The sequence below is a fragment of the Bos taurus genome, chromosome 11 (genome assembly GCF_002263795.3).
Source record: "Bos taurus isolate L1 Dominette 01449 registration number 42190680 breed Hereford chromosome 11, ARS-UCD2.0, whole genome shotgun sequence".
NCBI classification, from domain to species: Eukaryota; Metazoa; Chordata; class Mammalia; order Artiodactyla; family Bovidae; genus Bos; species Bos taurus.
Window position 1 is genome coordinate 103,461,105 of NC_037338.1, and position 23,060 is coordinate 103,484,164.

Sequence of the window (23,060 nt, forward strand, 5' to 3'; positions counted from 1 at the left end):
AATTCAAGTTCTGTGAAGCAGGAACTGTCTGAAACCACATCCACAACGGCTCCGGACTCCTTCCTGGAAGCCTGAACCACAGTACCTGCTGTGTGTTCTCCGTCACACAGTACTCCGTGTGATGGTTAAACACATTCTGCTTCTCAATGGTTAAAGCAGGTACATGTCTGACTCATGTCCACTGGGCCAGTGATGCTCTCTAACCATCTCATCTGTCACCCCTTTTTCCTGCCCTCAATTTTTTCCAGCATCAGGGTCTTTTCCAGTGCGTCATCTCTTCGCATCAGGTGGCCAAAGTATTGGAGCTTCAGCTTCAGCATCGGTCCTTCCAATGAATAGTCAGAGTTGATTTCCCTCAGCATTGACTGGTTTGATTTCCTCTGTAGTCCAAGGGACTCTCAAGTCTTCTCCAGCACAATTCGAAAGCATTGGTTCTTCGGCACTCAGCCTTCTTTGTGGTCCAGCTCGCACATCTGTATGTGACCACTGGGAAAACCATAGCTTTGACTTACATGGACCTTTGTTGGAAAGGTGATGTCTCCGCTTTTTAATACACTGTCTGGGTTTGTCATAGCTTTCCTTCCGAGAAGCAAGCGTTTTTTAATTTCATGGCTGTAGTCACTGTCCATAGTGGTTTTGTTATAGAGGGAGCATAAGTCCAAGGGATGCAAAGCCCTGCTGCCCGCCCTGCCATGACTCCCACCCAGCCTGGCTCAGTCTGGTGGTGGGTGGACTTGGCCGCACAGCAGCGAGGCCGCCCGTGGGCAGTGCCCCACCTCCCATACCAGGCGCCATGGACCACAGGCCCCACTGCTGAGGCTTCCCCTTGGGCATCTTTCCCACACTGCCAGGTGCCACTTGAGACCCACGTGGGGCTCACGGGAAGAAAAAGTCCGCCAGGAACCACAGTGAAGGGCGTCAGACTGCAGGGCTACAGGCCGGCTCATCTTGGACGTCCCCCCACAGGTGGGTGCAGTGGGCCTGGGGCAGCCACAGCTCAGGGCCCCCATGGAGGATACTTCACAGGAACAAGAGCCCAGGTGGGCCATCAGTGCCCAGGAGACACCTAGCTGTCACAGTCCCCGCTCTCCTGACCTGGAACAGCAGCATGGAATTGTGTCTGAGGGCTGGCTGTCCAGGGGGATCCAAGGGACAGGATCTCTTCAACCAAAGCACACGGTGGCGGCTCGGGCAGTGCACAGGGGTCTGAAAAAGGGCTCTGGTCCCTGCATGCACCTCTTATTAAGGGGTCCCCTTGAACACCTGCCAGGAAAGAAGGCGCCCCGAGGCGTACGAGGCCCACTCGCACCTCGCACGTCCGCACTTCATGCACCAGGCCAGCCCCCAGATGGCGTGGCTGGTCAGTTTCCCATTTAAAAACAAAGAGAGTGTTTACATCCTTAAAAGAGCAGCCAGGCATGTGAAGAGCAAATCAACTCTGGTGCTCAGAGACAGGGACACGCAGTCCCTCAACCCCAAGAAAAACATGAGATCTGGCCAAGGAAGTATGCAGGTGGCCGCGACGAGCGCCCCAGGGGAGGCAGTGAGCGTGCTCTCGGTGGGAACAAGAGCATTGCAGGACGTGTGCCCCTCCTCCCCGGCTGAAACCAGACCGAGACACAGAGTTGGAAAAGGAGAATTTATTTATTAAAGAGAAGTCATCTGTGAATTCTTCTACTCAAGTTAGTACCTTTGACGATAACACTTTGGATTGAAACATGCCTTGTTTCAAATAACAAGTGGACTCTACAAGCAGCGCCTACGGTTAATTCAAGTAGCGGTTCAAGAGCCCAGGGGACGCTGGAGGGAGGCGACCCCTTCCCAGGGTGACGGCCTTGTCTGTAAACACTGTCAGAGGCTGGAGGCCAACCGAGCACGCTGCCACCCGAGGTTTTTCACAGGAAGATCCCAGCGGGAGTGCGGCCCTGGCGCCCAACACCCAGGGCAGGGTCCCCTCCAGCCCACCTGCTCCCCGCCCCCAGCCCAGGGGCACCCTGGGGTCTGCACGCTCTCCCCACCCCTTGGGCTGGGAAGAAGAGGCTCTCTGGGCCTGGCAGCTGCAGTGCACGGCCTATGTGCGGTTCAGGGTCTGGAAGATTCTGGAGATCTGCAGCATGACCGGGCCCGTCTCCGGGTCGTTCATCCACTGGGTGCTGTTCAGCGGGTTCTCGAGCATGTCTTCAAATGCTGTGGGGACACGCAGAGCTGCTGGGGGACTGCGCCCTGCACGCCCAACACGCAGCGGTGGGAGCTCTCCTCCCGGCAGCTTCCAGGTGAGCGCGACCGGGAACCCCCCTCAGCCCCCCGCCCCACGCGTCTCATCTGCTGATACAGAAGCAGGTGTGGTCACTGTGGGTAGGGCGGGGCGACACGCCCGCATTCCCTGGCACAGGGATTCTGGAAAGCAACGTGGCAACAGCTACTAGGAATCTTAAAACAGTGACAGCCCGTGACTCAGTGACTCCACTTTCAGGCCCACCCTGACAGAAAAGACTTATGTAAGGATGATGTTGCCAGCTTAATAGTATCTAACTAGAAAAGTCAAACTGCTCAATCTTCAGGAAATGACTTTAAAAAAATAAAAAAAAACAGCACATTAAAAATGAGCAGTTCTCTGAGATGAAAACGTTGAATTTTTAAACACTTTTATAAAGCGACCCCTCACCGAACAAAGGTGCCTCTTAGCAAAAAAGCTCTCCAGCCCAGACACACGATGGCCAACTTGGTGGACAGCAACCAACCGCAGGGCGGACGGTCGCCCTCGGATCTGGGAAGGACGGCTTTACACCAGAGCTCGTCATGTCAGCCAACGTCAAACCATGTCCTCGTGAAAGTGGCCCCCAGTCTGCGGGCTCTCAGCTGCTCAGGGTCATGAGGGCCCTAGCCCCGGGCTCAATGGGAAAGTCTGACCTCGTTATGTTTACAACCTGATGACCCTCCCAGCCCTGAAAAGAGTCACCAAGCCCCCCAACTGAAATTTCAGAAAGAGAACCCGGAAAGATGACTCGGCATCCGGGAGAACAAAACATAAAGTGGGTTTCGTGAGGTGAGAAGCCCAGGCCCCCGTTCCCCCCAGCAAGCGGCACAATCAACTCCGGGAGGAGGACAGAGCTGCACAAAAGGATGGGAAAAGCACTAAATATGGAAACCAGAGGTGAAGGTTTGCCCGAGGAAGGACCTTCTGCCGCGCGTCTGGGCGTCATTAGAGATGAGAAGCGTGCACGTGACCGAGGGGTCCCTGACGCGCCACAAGCTGCTGACAGCACTCTAAGGGCAACTCGGCAGCTGAGGCAGAGCGGCAGGCGCGCACAGGCGACAAGGAACACGCAAAGGCCGGGAGGAAAGCGCTCAAAGGCACAGACGGAGCTGCTGGGTCCCTGTCTGGGGCGGAGGGTGGGAGTGGGTTTCTCACCCAGAAAGCCCCATCAGGTGCCAAGACGTCCCCAAGCGCCTAACGTCCACATTCTGGGCCTTGCTCATTTGCCTTGCAGCTGCCTGTCCTCAGGCAGTCGGAGCTACACCCAAAGAAGCGGGTCTGAACACAGGTTATTCCATGTGGAAGTTCAAAAGCAACAAAATGGAACACCGCTTGTTTTTTATGAGGAAAAATGCTTTACTGAACTATAAAAACAAAGGGGATTGAAATTTACTTTTAGAATTTTTGTCTTCTTTCTTAATTCAGGACGTTTCCACTGTTTTATGGACTATTAGAGCTAAAAGTTCCTGGAGAAGGAAACGGCAACCCGCTCCAGTATTCCTGCCTGTGAACTCCCACGGACAGAGGAGCCCGGTGGGCTGCACAGTCCACGGGGTCGCGAGAGTCACACGTGACTCAGAGACTAAAGAACAACAGCAAAGAGCCATACACACTCAGAGATGACGTCTGAGACGCTTCACTTTAGAAGGCCAAGTGCCAAAGGCTGCGAGGCCGGCTGAAAGGCAGGCGGTTTCACGACCACAAGCAGGGGGTGGGTTCAGCTCAGTTGCTGCTTCCTTGCTGTTTAGTTTCTAAGTCATATTATTAACATGAATTAACAGATTTAATGTATTTGTTAAATGATACGACACATCCATAGAATGAAATACCTGAACTGCTACAGTCTCATTTTTAAAAGAGAAAATGTATCAAACGTGATGAGAAATGAAGCACCAGAAAGCTGCCGTGCGCTGCGGCTGCTCCAGACCTCGCCAGACCTCACCATACACCGGAAGGAAACCCACCAGCTTGGGGGCGCTGGTGACTTCCGCTTCCTCAAGCTTCCCTGTGTGTCCAAATGTCCTATAGTGCGTATTTTCCTTCATCTAAAGAGATAAAGGAGAAGGCAATGGCACCGCACTCCAGTACTCTTGCCTGGAAAATCCCATGGATGGAGAAGTCTGGTGGGCTGCAGTCCATGGGGTCACTAAGAGTCGGACATGACTGAGCGACTTCACTTTCACTTTTTACTTTCCTGCATTGGAGAAGGAAATGGCAACCCACTCCAGCGTTCTTGCCTGCAGAATCCCAGGGCCGGGGGAGCCTGGTGGGCTCCCGTCTATGGGGTCGCACAGAGTCGGACCCGACTGAGGCGACTTAGCAGCAGCAGCAGCAAAGAGATAAAGGCCATTAAAACCCTACCAGAAATGCCTGGAGGGAAGTGTGTGGCTGCAGGGGCGCACTCACCATGGGACGCTCTCTCCTGCAGGACCCTGGGCCTGGGGTCTGGCGGGGAGGACCCTGCGCCAGTGCGCGGCCCGTCCAGATCACCGACCCAGGGCCTATAGACCAGGCAGCACTCACTCTGGGTGGTTTGTTTTAGAAATGCAAGAAACACTTGATACAGCAGATGTAAAACCACACGATAATCTCGATAGACAGCGAAAAGTCACCCAGGAAGCTGACCTCCCACTCACAATTGAAAAATCTTAGCATCTAACTAGAGAGAAAAGGGGAACTTAATCTGACCAACTATGCCTTCAAAAATTAAAAAAAAAAGCTTAGAGCAAATCAGCAAATCACACACTCGATGGTCGAGCACTGAAAGAAATGTTTAGGAAAGGCTTTGGACAGACCCGGCGGTACACGGGGCCGTCCTGAGGTCTCTGGGGAGGAGGGCCAGAAGACGCTTCCAGTGTGGAGGGGACTGACAGAGAAAGTGGAAACCAGCTCACAAGACACACCACTGAAGCCCGGAGTGAGGCACAGAGAGAAAAACTCCCTGCTTCACGCCACTCACTCTTCCAGGCGAATCACAGACTTTTTAAAACAAGAAAATTTAAAACTACTAAAAAAAGAAACACGTGAAGGTCTTCCCAAGCTTGGAATCAGAGGGCTTTCTTTAAAGATGCATGTCATAAATGAAATAGAGATGTTCTGCTGTGTTAAGATACAGGACAGAAGTTCATCAAAGGGATCAACAGAGAAGGCAGAAACAGACAGGGGATCCTGGAGATTTAAATATCTGAGAAAGGATCAGTGTGCAGCAGGCACGAGAAGGTTCTGAGCTATCAGACGGCAATCCAGTAGCAGAAGCAGCCAGAGAAGAGGGGCAGTGGAGGTCCTAGGAGTGGCTGAAACTTCTGGAAGAGGCTGTCCTTCAGAGACTGGGGAGATGGCCAAGCATGCAAAAGCCCTGTGCCTGCCTGGGCGGCTGCTCCTGGCACCTGGCAGCGGGGGCCCTAAGCTGCTGTGGGCGGGGGTCCCTTTCTGGCTCAACACACCCACGCCCAGGGCCCTGCCACTCGGCCCAAGGCACGGAACCCTGGGGGAACCCTCCCCTGAGAACCAGGCACAGGAATGCCCAGAGCAGCTTCACCGGCCCAGAAGCCGCAGGCCATCGGGCAGCCGCGCAGCAGGCTCGGATGTGGCACTGCCCTGCAATGCTGCACCACACAGCCTCCAGGAAGCCAGTCCCAGGGGTCAGCCCAGAACACAGAGGGGCGACTGAATGGTCTGAGGACACGGACACCCCCACTGACATTGCTGAGGAAGCCCCCATTCGGGGCAGGGAGGGGGTAACTGCAGCAGGGGCTGGGAGGTCACTGCAGTGGGGGCTGGGAGGTCACTGCAGCGGGAGTTGGGGGGGGTCATTGCAGCAGGGGCTGGGGGGGCACCCAGGGACTCAAGGGTGCCTGCATCGCACTATGATTTTTTTAAAAGACCGCTTTTTTTTCAAGATGAACAGCAGAAACGTGGTTATTAATTTTACTATCACTCTTTAAAGTGACAGAAATTATACACACTTTTTTATATCATATCGTATCTCATAGGCAAAACAAGCACCGAGGCAACCCTTACAGAGACTAAGAGCCACCAGCCAACGAAGCCTCCTCTGGGCACGGCCCTGACCTGCTGGGCGCTGTCTACACTCTCCCAACCGGATCACCTGCTGGAGCTGGTTTTTCAGAGCTGGAATGGAGTCACCGCACAGGAGGCTGTCACAGCCGGGCCCCAGCCACCAGAGCCCTGCAGGGGCGGCACGCCCATAGTATCGCCCAGGGACATCTGTGTGGCGGGAGGGCCCCGCCCCGCCGGGCAGCAGCAAGGCACGCACCTAGTAAGGTCTTCGGGTTGGTCAGGCCCAGCTGCACCACGGGGTTGTCCAGAATGGCCTGAAACAGGGGGCTCTCGGGGTCGATGCCCTTGTCCAGCTCCTCGGGAGAGGGCCTGCGGTCGCCCAGCAGCCATTCGCACTGCAAACACCAGAAGAGCAGGGTCAGCGCCTACGGTCCCCGCCAACCTCGACACTGCGGCGGGGGCTCCAGGGCTGCCCCAGTGGCCAGGGGCCCTGACAGAAGGGCCAGTCCAGCCCGGCTGTCCCGGCAGATGCGGGCGCTGCAGCTCAGGGCACTCTGGAGCTCTGCAGCCCGAGTCCACACCAGAGCCCTGTCGTGTGAAGTGGCCGGGGTGTGACCTCGTGGGCTCGTCCAGGAACAGCTGAAGCCCAGGCCCACCTTGCCTTCCTGGGCCACATGGGCCAGATTGAGTCTGCTCCCCAAGTGACCCAGCGTCACCTCCAGCCCCTCCCCAGGCTCTCGGTCAGCAGTGGGCACGTGTCCACAGGGTGGCATCGTCTCGGTGTCAGTGTAACACAATATACAAGCTTCACGTTCACCCGCAGGATGCGTACCTTTCTCTAAGAGGCAAAGCCCAGGATTTTCTCAGTACTTTAAAGTCTGTACACTGTTTGAACCATCTACCCTGTTGTTGCACCTCAAAAGCAAAGGAGCCGCCTGCGCGGGAAGGTGCCCGCATCCCCGGGTGCCCAGGCCGCACGCGGTACTCACGGCGGCGTTCTGCTGGTTGTTGCTCACTCTGAGGGCGTCGATCACTTCCTTCTCGTCGAAGCCCATCTCCATCAGGGAAATGACAGCCTGCAGGAGAGGCCGCAGGCTCAGCCGCGGCACCTTGGCAGGGGATGTCTTAACGGTTCGATCCCTGGTCTGGAAGATCCCATATGCTCTGGGGCAATGAAGCCCGTGTGCCACCCGCAACTATAGAGCCTGAGGCGTTCTGGAGCCCGGGAGCCACAACTGCTAAAGCCCACATGCCCAGAGCCGGCGCTCCACAACAGGATGCCACTGCAGTGAGAGTCCGAGCACCATGGCCAGAGTGGCCCCTGCTCTCCACAACTAGAGAAAGGCCGTGCAGAGCAACAAAGACCCAGAGTGACCAAAGATAAATACATCTTAAAAAAAAAAAAAAACTACCAGGTTTTCTATTTCAAGACTGTTTCCCTATGGCTTCAGGGAGATACTTGCTGGCTCTCTGAACGACAGAGGGGCGGAACTGGAGCTCTCTCCTGGAGGCTCACTGTCCCACCCAGGTCCCGCCAGCTGTGTCCCCGAGACTCTCAAGAGTGGGACTGTCCCCACCACCTCGCATAGCCCCCTCAAGAGGGGCTGCCAAGTGGGAGGAGCAGGTCAGAGAAAGGGCACATCGGCCGTGCCCATTTAAGTGGAGACAAAAACGTCAGCCATTTCTGAAACTCGGAGAGATTTTCTTCACACTTTATCTTTGGGAAAAAAAAAAAACCTTGAAATTAATTCTAAATGATTGTTAACAAGATCTAAGCTGTCCTTTCTGCCAAGGACCCCCTTCCTCTGCTCCTCTGGGCCATTCCCCACCTCCGGCCTGTCAGCGCACGCTGCGGGCACAGCCCCCCCGCAGTGCTTGATATCCACGTCACATAAGATCGCCTGGAGTCCAATCTGAAACCCAAGAGTAGGAGGGCCTTTTCCATGAAGTGTCAACATAAACCGCTCCCTCTCCTCACTTCTGTCTCGGCCCCAGGACTGCTGGGGGGGATTCCAGATGCTCCCACGCGCTTCTCCCCAGCCCTCCAGGGAGGACCCCCCGTGTGGCTGCGCTGAGAGGCCCTCGCGCCCGCAGGCTCTGCACAGTCACTGCCCTGTCCGCGGTGGGGCAGGGGAGCGGAGGCAGCTGAAGGTCTGCCTCACGTCCAAGCCTTGCTCTCCAACCTGCTCTCCCCGGGACCTGAGCCTTACTGGACCCTCCCCGACTGGTTCAGGATCACAGACCCTGGCCCTTCAAGCCTCGACACCCTTTTGGGGAAAGGAGTGACTTAAGATGGCTAAGAACGACAACCCCGAGCAGGAAAGGCCTTTAAGGTGGTGACCAAGACCGTGAACAACCATCAGCGGGCCTCACGGGGCCCTGCAGGACCCCCAACCCGGGAAAGGCGTGCAGCCTGACAGCAGAGCGTGGGACCCGCCCGGGGACAGGCTGCCTTTCCCCAACAGGTCCAGGGCCAACCGACTGGACTCCCAAGAGACTAAGACGAAGAGACACACTTCCTCCGGGACCGAGAAACGCTGGACTAAAGTAACCCATGTGCTTCTGCACGCGGAGCTCAACTCAAGGGAAAATCCCAAAGGAACAGAGACAAAGCCACAACGCCCTGGCCTCCCAGAGGGTGTCCCCTGGGCAGGGGGCGGGGCCCAGCGTCATGCACAGGACGCAGACCTGGGGTCCATGCTGGGCGGAGCTGGAGCTGGACTCCAGGGCCCTGAGCAGGCTCTGCGTCCCACAGAGAGGGCCCTGGCCCCGTGGGGGACACTCCGCATGGCCCACGAGCCCTGCCTGAGGTCACACTCAACCCCACAGACACAGGCTCTGAATCAGCTGCAGAGGGCACCCCACAGCCCGGCCACACGGGTTCCCACGGAAACAAGCCCACAGGTGAGCCCAGGTCAAGGCACCAGGCCCCGAGAAATTAGGGCCACAAGCAAAATCAGGAGGACATGAAGAATTGGAGCCCTAACGCCTGGAGCTGACAGAGCTGTGATCTGAAAGTAAATAGGATACGCTCACAGTGCCAACGGCATCCAAAGAGATTAAATTAAAATTAACCCTAATGAAAAGAGAGAACAATGAAAAAGAACAGGGAGACAGAAAAGCATCAGATACAAGGTGACGGTGAAGAGGCGGCTACAAGGACGGACACTCAGGTCAGCGGGCCGAGTCCAGCCAGAGGCCGTGGGGCTCAGGCCCTTGAGTCCCCCAGATGCTCCACTGACCCTCCTGACCAGTCTCCTGCTCACAAGGCGGGCCATGCGGCCAGTGGGTGACCCTCCCGTCTCTGGACAGGGCCCCCGCCTGACCCCACGGCTCGAGGACACTTATAAACTTCAAACTGGAGACTCCAGACTCAAGTCTGTCCAGAGCCCTCCCAGCCTCGCTCCCTGCAGGGCCGGTGGCCTGGCCTGGGGGCTGTGGCTTCCCCCGCAGGACTCGCCTTGGGAGGACCAGCCCCTCCACCTGCCAGGCACCCCCACTACCTGAAAACACACACCCGGGCATCCGCACGAAACTCCCTTTTCCTCCGGATCTTCTTGAAGATCTCCGTCAGCTCATCTCTGGCCTCCTCCTCCTCCTCACTGGTCCCGGCAGCAGGGGCGGCCTCGGCGCCTGCCTCTCCCTGCGAGGATGGGCCTGGGAGTGGAGTGTCGATGGTGGGGTCATCTGCGTGCTCGATGAGCCACTCCATGGCCTGGGGCACCGACATGCTGCAAGGTAAGACGGCCCCTGAGCACCGATGTGCCGCAAGGTAAGACGGCCCCTGAGCACTGACGTGCCCCAAGGGCTCGTGAGCACTGACGTGCTCCAAGGTAAGATGGCCTCTGAGCAGCACCTCAGGCCAGGGAACCGGGCCTTTGCGTCCCGAGAAAAGCCTCTCTGACTTCGTGGCTTCTCTAGTGCGAGCTGCCGAGTCCTGTACAAGGATCTAACGCAGCGCGGCTGAAGCCCCGGCCCCGCCCTAATCTGCCACGAGGCGCAGCCAGAACAGATGCCCAAGTGCAGAAAGCCACGGGAGCCAAACCCACGAGGTGCCCACGAGAGACTGGTTCAAAAGCGAAAAGAACACAGCCCGCTGACCACCCCTCGGTTACAGACAATTTATTTCAGAACCGAACATACAGAAAGGCACGTAACCGACAAGTAACTAACAATAGGAAACTACAGGAGACTCCCAGGACGCCACCGCCCATGTGCCATGGTCCTCCTCGGCCCCGCCGGGAGCAGGCTGTGATCCAAGTTCCCGGAAAACGAGAGCCTGGTGAGGTGCACGACCACCATCACATGCCACGCTCCCAATAAGCGGGTCCACCACACACCGCCCTGTAAGACCTGGAGGCGGCCAGTGCTGTGACTCCGGAACACGCGTCCAGGTCCTCTACCGACACTCACGCACACTGGAGGCGACTCAGTCACGGGGCCCGGGGCAGAAGGGTGTCACCCGCGGCGGGGGGCCCAGACGTACTGGTTCAGCCGCAGGGCCTTAGCCGCCCTGGTCTCCGGGAAGCCCATCTCCGTGAGCTGCCGCAGGGCTGCCTCGTCCATGCGCTCGTCCTCATCTTCGTCCAGCATGGCTGCGGGCCAGACACGGCACCGTGAGAGCTCGGGGCGTGCCCGGCCACACAAGGGGTGCTTCCTCAAGCTCCCCACAGGCCCAGCGCCCTGCCTGAGCACCAGACGCTTGTGGCTGACCTCTTACACCTCAGAAAACCCGAGACAGACCCGTCAGCCCTCACCATGCAGACATGGTGACAGTGTGAGGCATCCACAAGGCCCATCTACTGCCCCTTCCGTGGGGAGTGTGAGCAGTGACGGCCGAGGGTGGGCTCCGCCCGGGCCCACGCCTACCGTTTGCCTTCCTAAATAATTCCACGGCATCCGGGTTCAGCGCCAGCAACTTCTGAGCCACCTCGATGAGAGACACCAGGATTTTCCGGAGCTCCGTCTGGAACTGCAGTGAAAGCACAAGACGCTCAACAAAGCTGCCTGGATCTGAAACAACACCCCTGCCCGAAACTCCGAATCTGTGAGTCAATGGATCTGAAACAACACCCCTGCCCGAAACTCCAAATCTGTGTGGCAAGTCACGCCTGGATCTGAAACAATACCGCCTGCCCGAAACTCCGAATCTGTGCAGCAAATCACGCCTAGATAACCAGGGAGAAGAGCAACAGGGCTCTCAGCAGGGCGGGCGGGAGAGGATCCGTCGCTCAGCTCCAGCCCAGAGGAGGCGTCTGGCCTGCTGGCCGCTAAGCGAGCTGAGAGCTTAAGCCTCACTGAACAAAACAGGCAGACTCCATGGGTCCCACTGCTGTGGGCCTCTAGCATTCAGTGCAACCAGTTCATCTTCTCAACGCAGTGGGGGCTGCTGGGAATGTCATCAGAAACCCACCAACTGCCCGTCTCCCCGACAGTGAGGCTTGGCCATCGTGAAACACGCACTGGCCAGCGAGAGACACATGTGCCCGGCCTCAGACGCCCTGGCCAACACAGAACTCTCTGGAGGAGACCCTCAGAGGCGTGTTCCTGAACTGACCAGCTCGTGCAGAGCCCGCAGACTGACCTGCAGTGTTGGGGGCGCCACCCCCGACTCTGGCCCAGCGGGCGCCAAGTCCTGGCCCGGCCCTGGCTCGGGAGCACTGGAAATGCTCCAGCTCTGCTTTAACCTCCCGATCCAAAATAAGCAAGAGTCGGGTTTCTCTCTAAAAGGTTTCGCCAAACTCAGGACAAAACTCACATTTCCCCATAGTATCCTACTGGCCCAACGTCTCTTCAAACCTTTTAACTTGAATTAATTTGCCTACAAAAAAGTTCCAATATAGCACACAGAGTTCCTGCACCCCCTACATCCTGCTTCCCAAGCGCTCTCAGGAGGTCTCCTCAGCCCCCTGTGGCCACAAAGCCCCTGCGGGCACTCACGTCCCTCGCGCTGGTCTGCACCACGGCCCGGTCCATGTTGTGGGAGGGCAGGCTGGCGGTGGCTCGGAAGATAGCGTCTCTGTCCGGGGCTTTCTGCTCTTGTTTTTTCTAACACAGGAGAGGAATCAGAAGATCAGACGTGAGTGTAAGAACGGTGAAAGGCAAGACTGGTCTCTGAACAAACAGCTCTAACCAGGGAGCACGCGAGTCCTGGGAACTGGAGCCACATGCCCCTGATGAGCAGGGAGGCTTCCGGACGGTTCTGTGCGTGGCCTCAGGGACAGAACACTGGACGGTCGCAGCCTGCTGGACCTGGAGCATGGCGGTACAGGGTGGGGAAGACAGACACTGCCTCCTGGGCCGCAGAATGACTGTCACACGGGAGCGATGGTTGGGCGGGCAGGCAGACCGCAGAGGGACCATGAAGAATCCCTGGATGCAGCCCGAGAAGCCCTGAGCCCAGGAGGAGAGGCACCATGCTGACCCCGGACGGCAGGCCCAGCCCCACACCACTTGGCTCCTGGGGTATTGGGCAGGAGAATGCGGGTGCGGGCCGGGGGCACGACCCGCCAGTGAACTCCCAGGGCCTCTGACAGGGACGTGAAGAAAGTCTGCAATTAGTGCAACAGAGAAAGCAGTGGGGAGAGGGGGTGAAGGGGAGACACGCAGGGAAGAGAAGGAAGGGCCTGGAAAGCAGAGAGCGAGGCTACACGGTGCTCAGAAAGGCAGGAGAGCAGAGGACGCTGGGCCAGGTCATCGCAGAACAAGCACCTGATTGGAAACCAAACATCTCTCAGATAGCAGGTCCCACATCCACAGGAGTGCCGGAGAGAGAAAAGAGAAAATGAGGCAGGGAAAGTACCAACAAGTACCCAGAGCACTTCCAGAATCTCCAGGGTCAACGTGCGAGCAGTCTGGGAGGGGCACAGACCAGGCACAGAGGAAGGAGAGCGGGGCTGACCGGCTCCACCGCCAGCCCCGGGGACGCCCTGGGGACACCCCGGGAATGCCTGGGGACCAGGGCGCAGGCCCATCGAGCGTGCGCGCTCCCTCAGCAGCCACTGACGGCTGCGCACAGGCCCTCCAGGCCTCCGCCCTCAGAGATGCTGGCGCGAGTCTGGCCCCACCCAACCCAGGAGAACAAGACATTTGACTCTAGCAGGCACAAGGGCACATGGCCCCAAGACCTCACTCCTGCACTCACGGCTGCCTGACTGGGGCCCGTGAGCGGGCGGGCTGCAGCTGGGGGCTAGGTCACGGCACAGGGCGCAGTGACTGGAGGACAAGGCCCTCGCGGGGGGTTGGGGGAGGCCTGACCTAATCGGGCGAGTCCATAAACAGGACGGGCGGGGCTCACCATGGTCATCGAGATTAAAGCAAGAGGGACCCGACGCATGAGCTACCCCACTGGCTGCTCTGAAGACGTGGGGAACTGCAGGCCAGGAAGGAGGTGGCCTCCGGGAGTGGAGGGTGGTCCTGGCTCATGGCCAGCAAGAAAATGGGACCCCAGCTCTTCAAAGTGCCACAACAGGATTCTGCCAAACACCCGAAAAAGCCGGAAGCAGAGGCTCCCAACAGGAAGGCAGACCTGATTCCAGCTCCCGAGCACAGGGCCAGCTGGGCCTGCCCGGCACGGACCCAGCAACCTGTGTGCTAATGGGGCTGCTCCGAGCCGGCAGGCCTGTGGGCAGGGAGCGCGCAGACATGGGAGCCGCGGCAGGAGCCAGGTGGGCAGCCCTGTGCGGCACGCCTGACGCAGATGGACGGGCTGGAGGAGCTGAGGGGTGGCTCCTGGAGCGGGCACCAGCAGACCGCCTCACACTTGTGACCCCGGTTTCAGACAGGTGTATCAGTTTGGGAGCAGAATCTGAAAAAATGAGTGGTAAGCCTACACACAGAACAAACTAAACCAGGAAGCAATTACTGGCTCCAGGAAAAAAACTGCACTCAAAAAAAGGAGAGCTCACCTTTAGCAAACTGCTCAGGGCAGAGACCGACACTGATACAAGAATAACCACAGGGATTCTGAATCTTTGACCAAGATTCAGAGGAGCAGGGGGGTGACGAGGGAGGAGCTGCCCAGATCACCAAGGAGCAACCGAGAGTCTAAAGTTGAGAATCCAAAAAATATCAACCCGGGATGTTGTTCAGAACCCAGGAGAAGAATCACTGGAGACAGGGTCAGACGGATGCAGAGCACTCGCCTCCCGAGCGCGTGACTCAGGAGGGAGAAGCACCTGCTGCTGATTACAACACACTGGACTATCGTTTGACTCTAAATACACGTACTACTTTGACTTTAAAGACGAGTTATTCACAAAAACAGGCGTGATCGTTTTTACAATATTTCATCTCACAGATACACACAGAGGAAAGGTGAGGGTCACCGCCTGGCAAGTCACCCAGGGCCGTGGGGGTGAATGGGGCCTGCCATTGACACAGTCACCGCGGTTCAGGGAGTTGCCAGCGACCAAAACAGTAACCTGAGAGCCGGATCCGCCCCGGGGTTCTCGGAAGCAGGCCTGACTCTGGGGCCCCATCCGTTTCCCGGAGACGGGCAAGCAGCGTGCCCGCGCCCAGGCAGGTGTGGCTGCAGATAAGCAGGGCCTCCTCCCGCGGCTGTCCCACAGGAGGCCCCGAAAAAGCTCGGGCCGCCACAGGCCCAGGGCCCAGCCCAGGGAGGCTGGCCTGCCTGCTTTGGGGTGAACACTCTCCCGAGCATTTCGAAGCATTGAGCAGGACACTCTACCCCTCGAGCTAAGCAAAGGCTGGCGTTCGCCCCGAGCATGGCAGGCACCTGGCCTAAGCATTGGGAAGGGCCTGTTGACAGAACACGTCTCCCGCTGCACAGGGAGCCTCCTGCACCAGGCTCTCTGAGGAGCGAGCCTCTGGGGCAGCCACTACACACGGAGCGCGGGCATGGCTTTCCGGGGGCACCTGCGTCGGGGGGCGGGGGGTCTCAGCCGAGAGCCAATTCCAAGGCCACAGCAGCCTGTCCTGCAAGAGCCAGACGGGATGGGTGGCCCTGGCCTCGCCGGGAACCGACTCCGCGCAGGCTGGCGCCCCGCTCTGCTCCCGCGCTGTGTGTGTTGTGGGTGGTCTTCAGCGACTTCCTGACCTTCTAATGTCAGGAAATGAGAAAAGGAGGGACGGGAGCTAGGGAGTAAACCCGACCCGGGGAATAGGCAGCACGCACCTCTCCGTGGCCCGAAAGCGGAGCTGGTCACCGGACCAGCCACAAGGCGAGGCATCGGCCAACAGTCTGCCTGGCCGTGACGAAAGCCCGTGACCACAGGACCTGCGGGACCCACAGCCAGCCAGCCTCAGAAGTCTCTTTCGAGTCTCCCCCGACAGAGATCGCCAGTTCCAAACTCTGAAGCTCACCTGTTCTTCTGCGGAGACTTCGGCCATCTTTGGGAGGGGGGCTGGAGCGCGCTTTCGGATCAACAGTATCACATCTGGGGAAAGCAGCACAGCGAGCCGGTTACCATCGCACACCCAGAAGCGGCACAGAGGGCACCAGGGGGACCCAAGGGCCGAGGAGCAGGGCTTCTCTCTGGGCCCTCCTCCACGAGGGTCCGCAGAGGCCCAGTCTTCCCTCAGCCCCCAGGTCTGCTGACTCTGCTCCCCTACAGGCTCCGGCCTGGCAAGACCCTGGCTGAGGGAACCAGACGGGACCGGCGTGCTTGTTTTAACGGCTCTGTTTTGAAAGTCTGGGAGGTCGGAGCGTCTGGTCTTAACCCTCAATGCTAAGGCACCTGGGGTGTGGTCAGCGCCCAGCTAACTGTGCCCGTGCCAACTAGACATCCAGCGAGGTAGATAAACAGTATTCTAGTCCTTCCAAAGCAGGCTACGTAAGGGAATCTCACAAATAAAATTGCTTTGAATGACACAGAAGCCCAACTTTCCTCCGCAAGCGCCTCCATGCAGGAGACTCAGAGTCAATCGACAGACGTGCGTGGTAAGAACGTCTTCCTGGACGTTTGCAACAACCCACGGCTGTGCTTTCCTGTCCCCTAAGCACAGCCCGCAGCAGCTCTGGGGACCTTGGCTCTGCGTGGAAACAGCCTGTGGAGCAGAGTTCACGTCCGGCTTCTCCAGAAGGCTGCAGCTCTTTTATTCCAGGGCGCACACTTTGTTTCAACAAAGGAGAATGAAACCCTGTGGCTGCCGCGTCTCCCTGCTCTGCCCGCTTGGGACGGGGACCCCTCGCCCCCTTACCCTCGTCCTGGACGTGCTCCTCCAGGAGGGTCTTGGCGTCACTCAGCACCCTCTCAGACGCGGCGTGTATTAATTTGTGATGGGTCACATTTTTGGGGTCTTCTAAGCCCCCAGGCGCACACTAGGAAACAAACAAAATCATAGAACACGTGTCAGGACAGAAAATAAGTTGATCATGATACTGATAATACAGGACCTGACGCCCCAAGCCACGCCAGGAACTTCCTGGTTTTCTTACTCGCTAAGAGTCAAAGCCACACTGAAACCAGAGAACCCCGGCAACGGCGGACACGCCACAGCCCCTAGTCCCCAAGGGCAGTGACCTGGCCACTGGGCCACCAAGTGCTGCTCAACAGGCTCAGGGCTCAGACTCAGAACGCCCTGCTACCCACCAGTGGCTACTCGAACCGCTCCTTAATCTGGAAAGATCTGGAGAGCGATTCACAGATGCTAATAGCAGGCCTGCTGTCTCCCGAGAACCTAAAGATCCGAGTGGGGTCGGGTGTGGTCAGTGCCCAGCTGACTCTGGCCAGGCCAGCCACATGCTGTGGAGGTCAGCAGACGATATTCCAACGTTTCCCAAGCTGGCTACTTCCTTGTGGAATCTTGCTCCCCACCTTCCACCGGGGCATTCGATGGAGCCCGGCGACACGGCTGAGAGGAGCTGGTCCCTGGGGAGCAGCCATAGGGGCCTGACCACGCAAACACCCAAAAAACCCCGAGGAGGCAGGATGGCCTCAGCTCAGTCCCCAGCCCACCAAGCGACGGCCACAGGGGCCCCACAGTGAGCTACAGATACGGCTGGCAGGGCCTGCCTGGAGGCTAGAAGGGGTCACCTGGCACGTCACTGTGTTATTGATCGGCAGCTCAGAAACCCCAAAACACACAGTGGAGGGGGCAGAGGTGCTGAAGCCAAGGCTGCCTCAACACAGGGGAGGCACTGCCCCGGGGTCCTCACCGTCCTCAGCTCAGCGGGGCCGCCTTTCCACCCGCCTCTGCCATCAGATACCCTGGACATGTAACTGCTCACGGAGGGAGAAACTAAGCCTGCACTTCACCTCTCAACACTCGTGTCTGAAGACCAACCAGAGTTTTCAGCAACCCAACAGGAAAGAGGAGTCATGCGGGCTTCAGGGCTACAGGTGCACGCAAGCCGGGGGGCGGGGGGCGGGGGGGTTGGTGGGGACAAAGGTGGAAACCAGCCAACAGTGAGACACACTCTGACCATGTATGACAGAGACACCCCTCCCCGGACTCTCACGATGGCTCTGCTCCCAGAAATACTGGGTGTGCTTCTTCTAATTCTAAAATCTGCAGGCTAGCTGGTGTGCCAAGTTTAGGATGCAGTCTATGAAACACAATTTTCCAAAACAATCCGCATACTGGCTCCTGAAAAAAAAACTGTCCTCTGCAGCCTGTCAACAGGCGCCAGGAGCAGAACACAAGCCTGAGTCATCCATACCAGGCCCGCTTACTCGCTCTTTCCTTTGTTCTCGGCAGAGGCGCTGGAGTGAGCTGGGCCCTGCCAGTGGGAAAGCCGGCCAGAGCCCACGGCTGGGGCAGGGGCCAGGGCCCAGTGAGCCCGCTTCCTCCCGGAGGACTGGAGATGGCCTTTTCTTCCTCCTGACATCAGTACGTGAAGACACGCCTGGGTGTGCTGCTACCAGCCCTGCTAGCAGCCTATGTGCCGGCAAGCTTATCACACAGAAAACACCCACGGTGTTGCAGGGGGCCACTTTCTTAAAATCGTGACCCTCCGATTTACTCTGCCCCGTGATCTAAGCTTGGGCTAGAGACCACCACAGTGGTCCCAATGTATATAAAACCAAGAAGGGAAAGGCCACAGTGGCGATCCGTTTCTGTAAAAGTTATGATAATAAACCTTCACTAACAAAGTTGCTTTACTCATTTAAAAATGCATACGCATAACAAAAAGTGTACAAAAAACAGTAAGCTCCCAGGGGTCCTGTGGTGGGAGAAAACCCACAGTGTCCCCTCTGGGTAGAGAGGCAGGAGGAAGGGACAGAGAACCTTGGCTCAGGCATGCAGGGCGGGGAGCCAGGCAGGAGGAGCCCGAGCCGAGCGGTGACACCATGATCTAAGCTTAATGCACAGGCTTCCCGGGTGATAGTCAAGCACACACTCGAGAACCCCGTTTCCTAACTGGAAATGCCTCCTGACGGGCTCACAAGGCCGCGAACTCTGCCCCCAGGACGGCATGGGCACAGAGGTGTGAGGACTTCCTGACAGCTCAGCTCTGAGTCCCAAAATGTATGCCGGTATTTTTTGGTTGTGGAAGTCCCCTGCTGCTCGCCCGCCACTCGCCTCGGCCCGGAATAAAATCTACAGAGTGGAGTAAGATCTCTGTTCAAAGCAGGATAATGCCAGAAAACATCAAAGCAGGATAATGTCAGAAAACATTCCAAATGATACACCTCAGTACCAAATGGAATAAAAATACCAGCAGCATGATGTGAATAGTTAGCCTAATGAAACTGGCTCCCTCATTAACCCCAGGTTAAGAGTTCTTGCTTCGTTTTCCCTCCAGAACATAACGTTTTGATGGTTATGCCAATCCTTCCCGTTGGTGAGTTAAACTAAGTGTCACACCAATGTACCTGCTGCCCCCCAGCCTGACTCAGCAGGTGACCGGCCTCCACGGCCATGCAGCTCTCTCGACTGACAATCCGGGCTTTTCACAAACTGAAGGTCTGTGGCAACCGTGTGTCCAACAAGTTCACTGGTACCATTTTTCCAGTGGCATTATTTTTTAATTAAGGTATTCCAGCCCTCAAGGGGCTCCTGTGCTGACCGGGTGGACACAGCATCTCAGAGAGGTTTGCACTGGGCAAGCAGCAAGCCTCGCTCTAATAGTCTGGACGCTCAGGGGGCTCCCAGCCTTCCTGCTGAGTGCTGTCATGGTGGTTTTTAGATCGTGAAATCACCCGTCACTGCGTCAGAAATAGAAACGGCCAAAACATAGCTGCCCAAGTGTGTGAGCCCACATCCCCCTCCTCCCTGACGTGAGACCAAGACGCTATTCACATCCAGGGTTTTCCGGAAGGGGACTCTGGCAACCAGAATGCTCTCTGGCATGCTTGCGACAATTACAGAACAACTCCACAGAACCGTACTCCCAAAAGGACCCGACATCATTTTGCGGGAGTCACTAAAACAATAGCTGGAAGTCTGTGCTTGGAGACCACACCAGAAGGGACCAGGGCTAGCCTCTTGGTGGGCCCGGAACAAACGTGTGAGTAGACGGCATACAGGCACACTTTTTACACGAGGCACGCAGTGAGAGGCTGTGGCCTCCTTTGTCCTAAATTCTGACATGGAGATTCTAGACCGTGCAAAGGATAGAGTTTCCTGAGGCAGCCTGAGTCACACAGACAGATGTCTTGGCCTGCCTTACAGAGTCGAGAAGCTTAAAGAGATAGGCAAAGACTAGCCCTCTGAGGAACCTACAAACGGTGCTTCACCTCAACAAACTTTAAAAAATGGCCCTCTCCCCGACCTGCCCGCGTAATCCACGTAAAGGCCGAGGATAGCAAGGGGTGCATGGACCAGTTGGGCCAAGCCACACTATTTTAAGTGATTCCAACCACGGTGAGGGGGTGCGGGGGCGCACCAGTGGCCAGAGCCAGGCGCCGGCCCCCATGCCAGCCCCAGAAAACGGCTCCAAGCAGCCGGCTCTGCAAGGTCAGGGGAAGGCGCTTCTCCTGGCGGGTCTCTCTCTACCTTCTTGGGCACTAACTCCCAGCTCCGGGAACCTCGCCGCGACAGCAAGCGCGGACGGATGGATTCTGGAACCGCAGGAGGCCCCGTTCCGGCGGCGACTTGGCCTCTCCCAGCCCGCGTCCCCGACGCGCCCCGGCCTCCCGGGCTGTCTTGAGGGGAGTTAGACCAGGAGGTAGAGGATAAAGCGCCCGGTCCGGAGCCCCAGCGTCCAGCGGGAGTCGGGGGCGGCGGGAGAAGGAGGGAGGTCTGGAGCTGTGGCCGGCCTTACGTGCTTGAGGCAGCGGTCCTTGAGCTTCTCCACCGAGGTGTCCTCGGTCGCCTCCTCCAACCACTCGGCGCCATCGGACGCGCAGACGTGCAGCCGCAGCACCTTGCCCGCAAAGATCTTCTCCTCCTGCACGAACATCTCGCCGCCGCCGCCTTCGCCAGGGCCTCGGGCCTGCGCCCGCCGCCCGGTCCCTGAAGGTCACCAGGGCGGGCGGGCCGGGGGCGGGGCCAGGCCGCCCGCGCGCTCCCTCGCTGGCCGCCGCCGCCCCGCCCCCGGCTCTCCCGTGGGCAGGCCGCCCGCCACTCGCCCCACCGCCAGCCCGCCCGAGCGGTCCCCCTCGCCCCGCCGCCGATCCACCGGGGGCGCGCTGTCGCCGCCGCGCCGGAAGTGCGTCACAGGGCGTGACCCGGAGCACGCCGGGAGATGTGGTTCTCCTGCGGCTGCCTCGCCGTCGCCGTCGCCGCCGCGCCAAATGTGCGTCATTGGCCGCGACCCGAGCGCGCCGGGAGTTGTAGTTCTCGGGGGCCGCTTCCTTCGTCCCGTACCTGCCTGCGCTGTGCTGTCGGGGGCCGCCGGCCACGTGGGAGCCGTGCATTTACGAGTCTGTTTTGAGATGGGTCTCAGTGTAAAATGCACACTGAATCTTAAAGAGTTGGCAGGAAAAGAGCACGAAAAATACCTCAACAATGTTTATATATTGACAGTGAGTCGGTGAAAGTCGCTCAGTCGTGTCCAACTCCTTGCGACCCCATGGACTATAGGGTCCATGGAATTCTCCAGGCCAGAATACTGGAGTGGGCAGCCTTTCCCTTCTCCAGGGGATCTTCCCAACCCAGGGATCTAACCCAGGTCTCCGGCATTGCAGGCGGATTCTTTACCAGCTGAGCCACCAGGGAAGCCCTTATATATTGACTACGTGTTGGAATAATAGAATGGATTATGTAAAATATGTTGGCACTGTTTATTTTTACTTTTTAAAGCTGTGGCTGCTAGATTTTAGGTTGTCTATGTGGCTGCTGTTGTTTCTTTAGGACCGCATTGCACTAAAGCAGAGTCTCTGCTTGTGGTTCCCAGACCAGCAGCACCTGGGAGCTTGTTAGAAGTGCAGTTTCTCCTGCCCTGCCCCTGTGCCCCCGGCATGGACGCGGGTGGGGCCCAGCACTCAGGCTGCAGAGCCATAGAGGTGCCCTCAGACAGGCACATGAGCACCACAGGGAAGAAACATGACCGGTGGACTCAGTACACTCATTTCCGTGGGCGTGACAGATATCAGTATGCACTCTGCAGTTCGGGCTAGGCCTGGACCATGTGACTGCCCTGCACTCTCCCATCTCGTCCATTCAAGGATCTTTGCTGAGCAGAGATGAAGCCAACGCCGTCCCTATTCTCGGAGGCTGGTGATCTAAATGGGGAGGTGGTTCCAGCATCTCTCCCGTTTTATACACGTTGTTTTCCCCTGTGATCATTCTGCTTGTGTGTGAATTCCTTTTATTCAGTTTACCATTCACCAATAGCCTCCATGAGCCAGACCCTCCGCTGGGGTCCAGTCGCGATTAAGGCGTGAGACCAAACTATCGCCCTGGGAGTGGGCTTTCTCACGCAGGCCGTGCAAGTGCCATCTACTGTGCAGACACGGTCTCACGAGGCAGGAGACAGCGGGGGGACAGCGGGGCTTGCGGGTAGCCCAGGGGAGCTTATGGGACACAGCGGCATCAGAGGGCTGAAGAGGCGAAGTGGAGGACACCAGGATGGGCTGCCCGGGAAGCATGCTGGAAGGGAAGGGATTGGTGGGGAGCGGCTGGGGCGGCACCTGGAGCCAGGTCAGAAGAAGCTCCCCTGAAGCATCTGGTCTTTGTCCTGAGGCCCTGGGGAGCCGTGGTGCAGATGCTAGTGATTGAATGGTGGGAGGACAGACGAGGCCTGGAGGCAGGAGAAAGCCCAAAGCTCCCGCGTGTGGCAGAGGAGGGGCTGGGGACTCTGAACTGGGGTGGGAAGACAGGCAGGAGGCCTGGAGGCAAGAGAAAGCCCAAAGCTCCTGCGTGCTGGCAGAGGAGGGGCTGGGGGCTCTGAACCCGGGCCGGGAAGACAGAGGCAGGAGGAGGTGAGGTAAGCCTCTGATCGGGGGGTGAGGCGGGGTGTGGTGTCAGCTGTGAGCGAGAACAGAATGAAGAATGACAGCAATTGCTTCCAATTGGGTGACAGGGTGCACGGCCAAGGGCTCCCCTGGGGGCTCAGTCGTTAAAGAGCCCACCCGCCGACTCAGGGGACGTAAGGGACATGGGTGTGATCCCTGGGTCGGGAAGATGCCCTGGAGGCGGAAAATCGCTATGCATTCCAGTCTTCTTGCCTGGAACATCCCATAGACAGAGGAGCCTGGTGGGCTACAGTCCCTGCAGTTACAAAGAGTTGGACACGACTGAGCGGCTGAGCAGCAGCAGCTGCAGGGCCCGGCTGCACCCCCACCTGGAGGGGGCCAAGCAGGGGCAAAGCTCAGGCCTGCACATGCTGACCCAGAGGTGCAGGGGCCTCCAGGTGCAGGTGGCCGGGGCAGTCGAGTGTGTGGAACTGGAGTCAGGGACAGCTGTCATTGTGGGGGCAGGGACTGAGACTGTG

The 23,060-nt window shown here is 58.1% G+C and overlaps 1 protein-coding gene across 2 annotated transcripts; it reads right to left on the reverse strand.

Annotated features, from left to right (window-relative positions):
* Window positions 1-1,625: 1,625 nt before the first annotated feature.
* On the reverse strand, window positions 1,626-20,777 carry UBAC1 (UBA domain containing 1). 2 transcript variants are annotated; one of them, NM_001076281.1, is made up of 11 exons: window positions 20,737-20,777; window positions 20,448-20,670; window positions 16,439-16,559; window positions 15,602-15,675; window positions 12,218-12,325; window positions 11,147-11,249; window positions 10,764-10,872; window positions 9,795-10,008; window positions 7,267-7,353; window positions 6,534-6,672; window positions 1,626-2,187 (listed from the first exon to the last, which is right to left on the reverse strand). In NM_001076281.1, the coding sequence occupies exons 2-11, from the start codon at window positions 20,583-20,585 to the stop codon at window positions 2,072-2,074; spliced, it is 1,209 nt and encodes a 402-aa protein (NP_001069749.1). In that variant the 5' UTR covers window positions 20,586-20,670; window positions 20,737-20,777; the 3' UTR covers window positions 1,626-2,071. The 2 variants fall into 2 exon arrangements, with proteins under 2 accessions (NP_001069749.1, XP_005213415.1); XM_005213358.5 differs by lacking the exons at window positions 1,626-2,187; window positions 20,737-20,777 and adding an exon at window positions 2,629-6,388 and having other exon boundaries at window positions 20,448-20,620.
* Between the last annotated feature and the right edge of the window lie 2,283 nt (window positions 20,778-23,060).

What these genes read in the sequence shown, in the direction of transcription:
- UBAC1 (XM_005213358.5), bottom strand. Translation starts at nt 20,585, where the DNA reads ATGTTCGTGCAGGAGGAGAAGATCTTTGCGGGCAAGGTGCTGCGGCTG. An exon ending in AGGACCGCTGCCTCAAGCAC is followed by an intron (nt 16,560 to 20,447) that starts GTAAGGCCGGCC and finishes TTTGTTTCCTAG; the next exon opens with TGTGCGCCTGGGGGCTTAGA. An exon ending in ATTATTTAGGAAGGCAAACG is followed by an intron (nt 10,873 to 11,146) that starts GTAGGCGTGGGC and finishes TCTGGCCCGCAG; the next exon opens with CCATGCTGGACGAAGATGAG.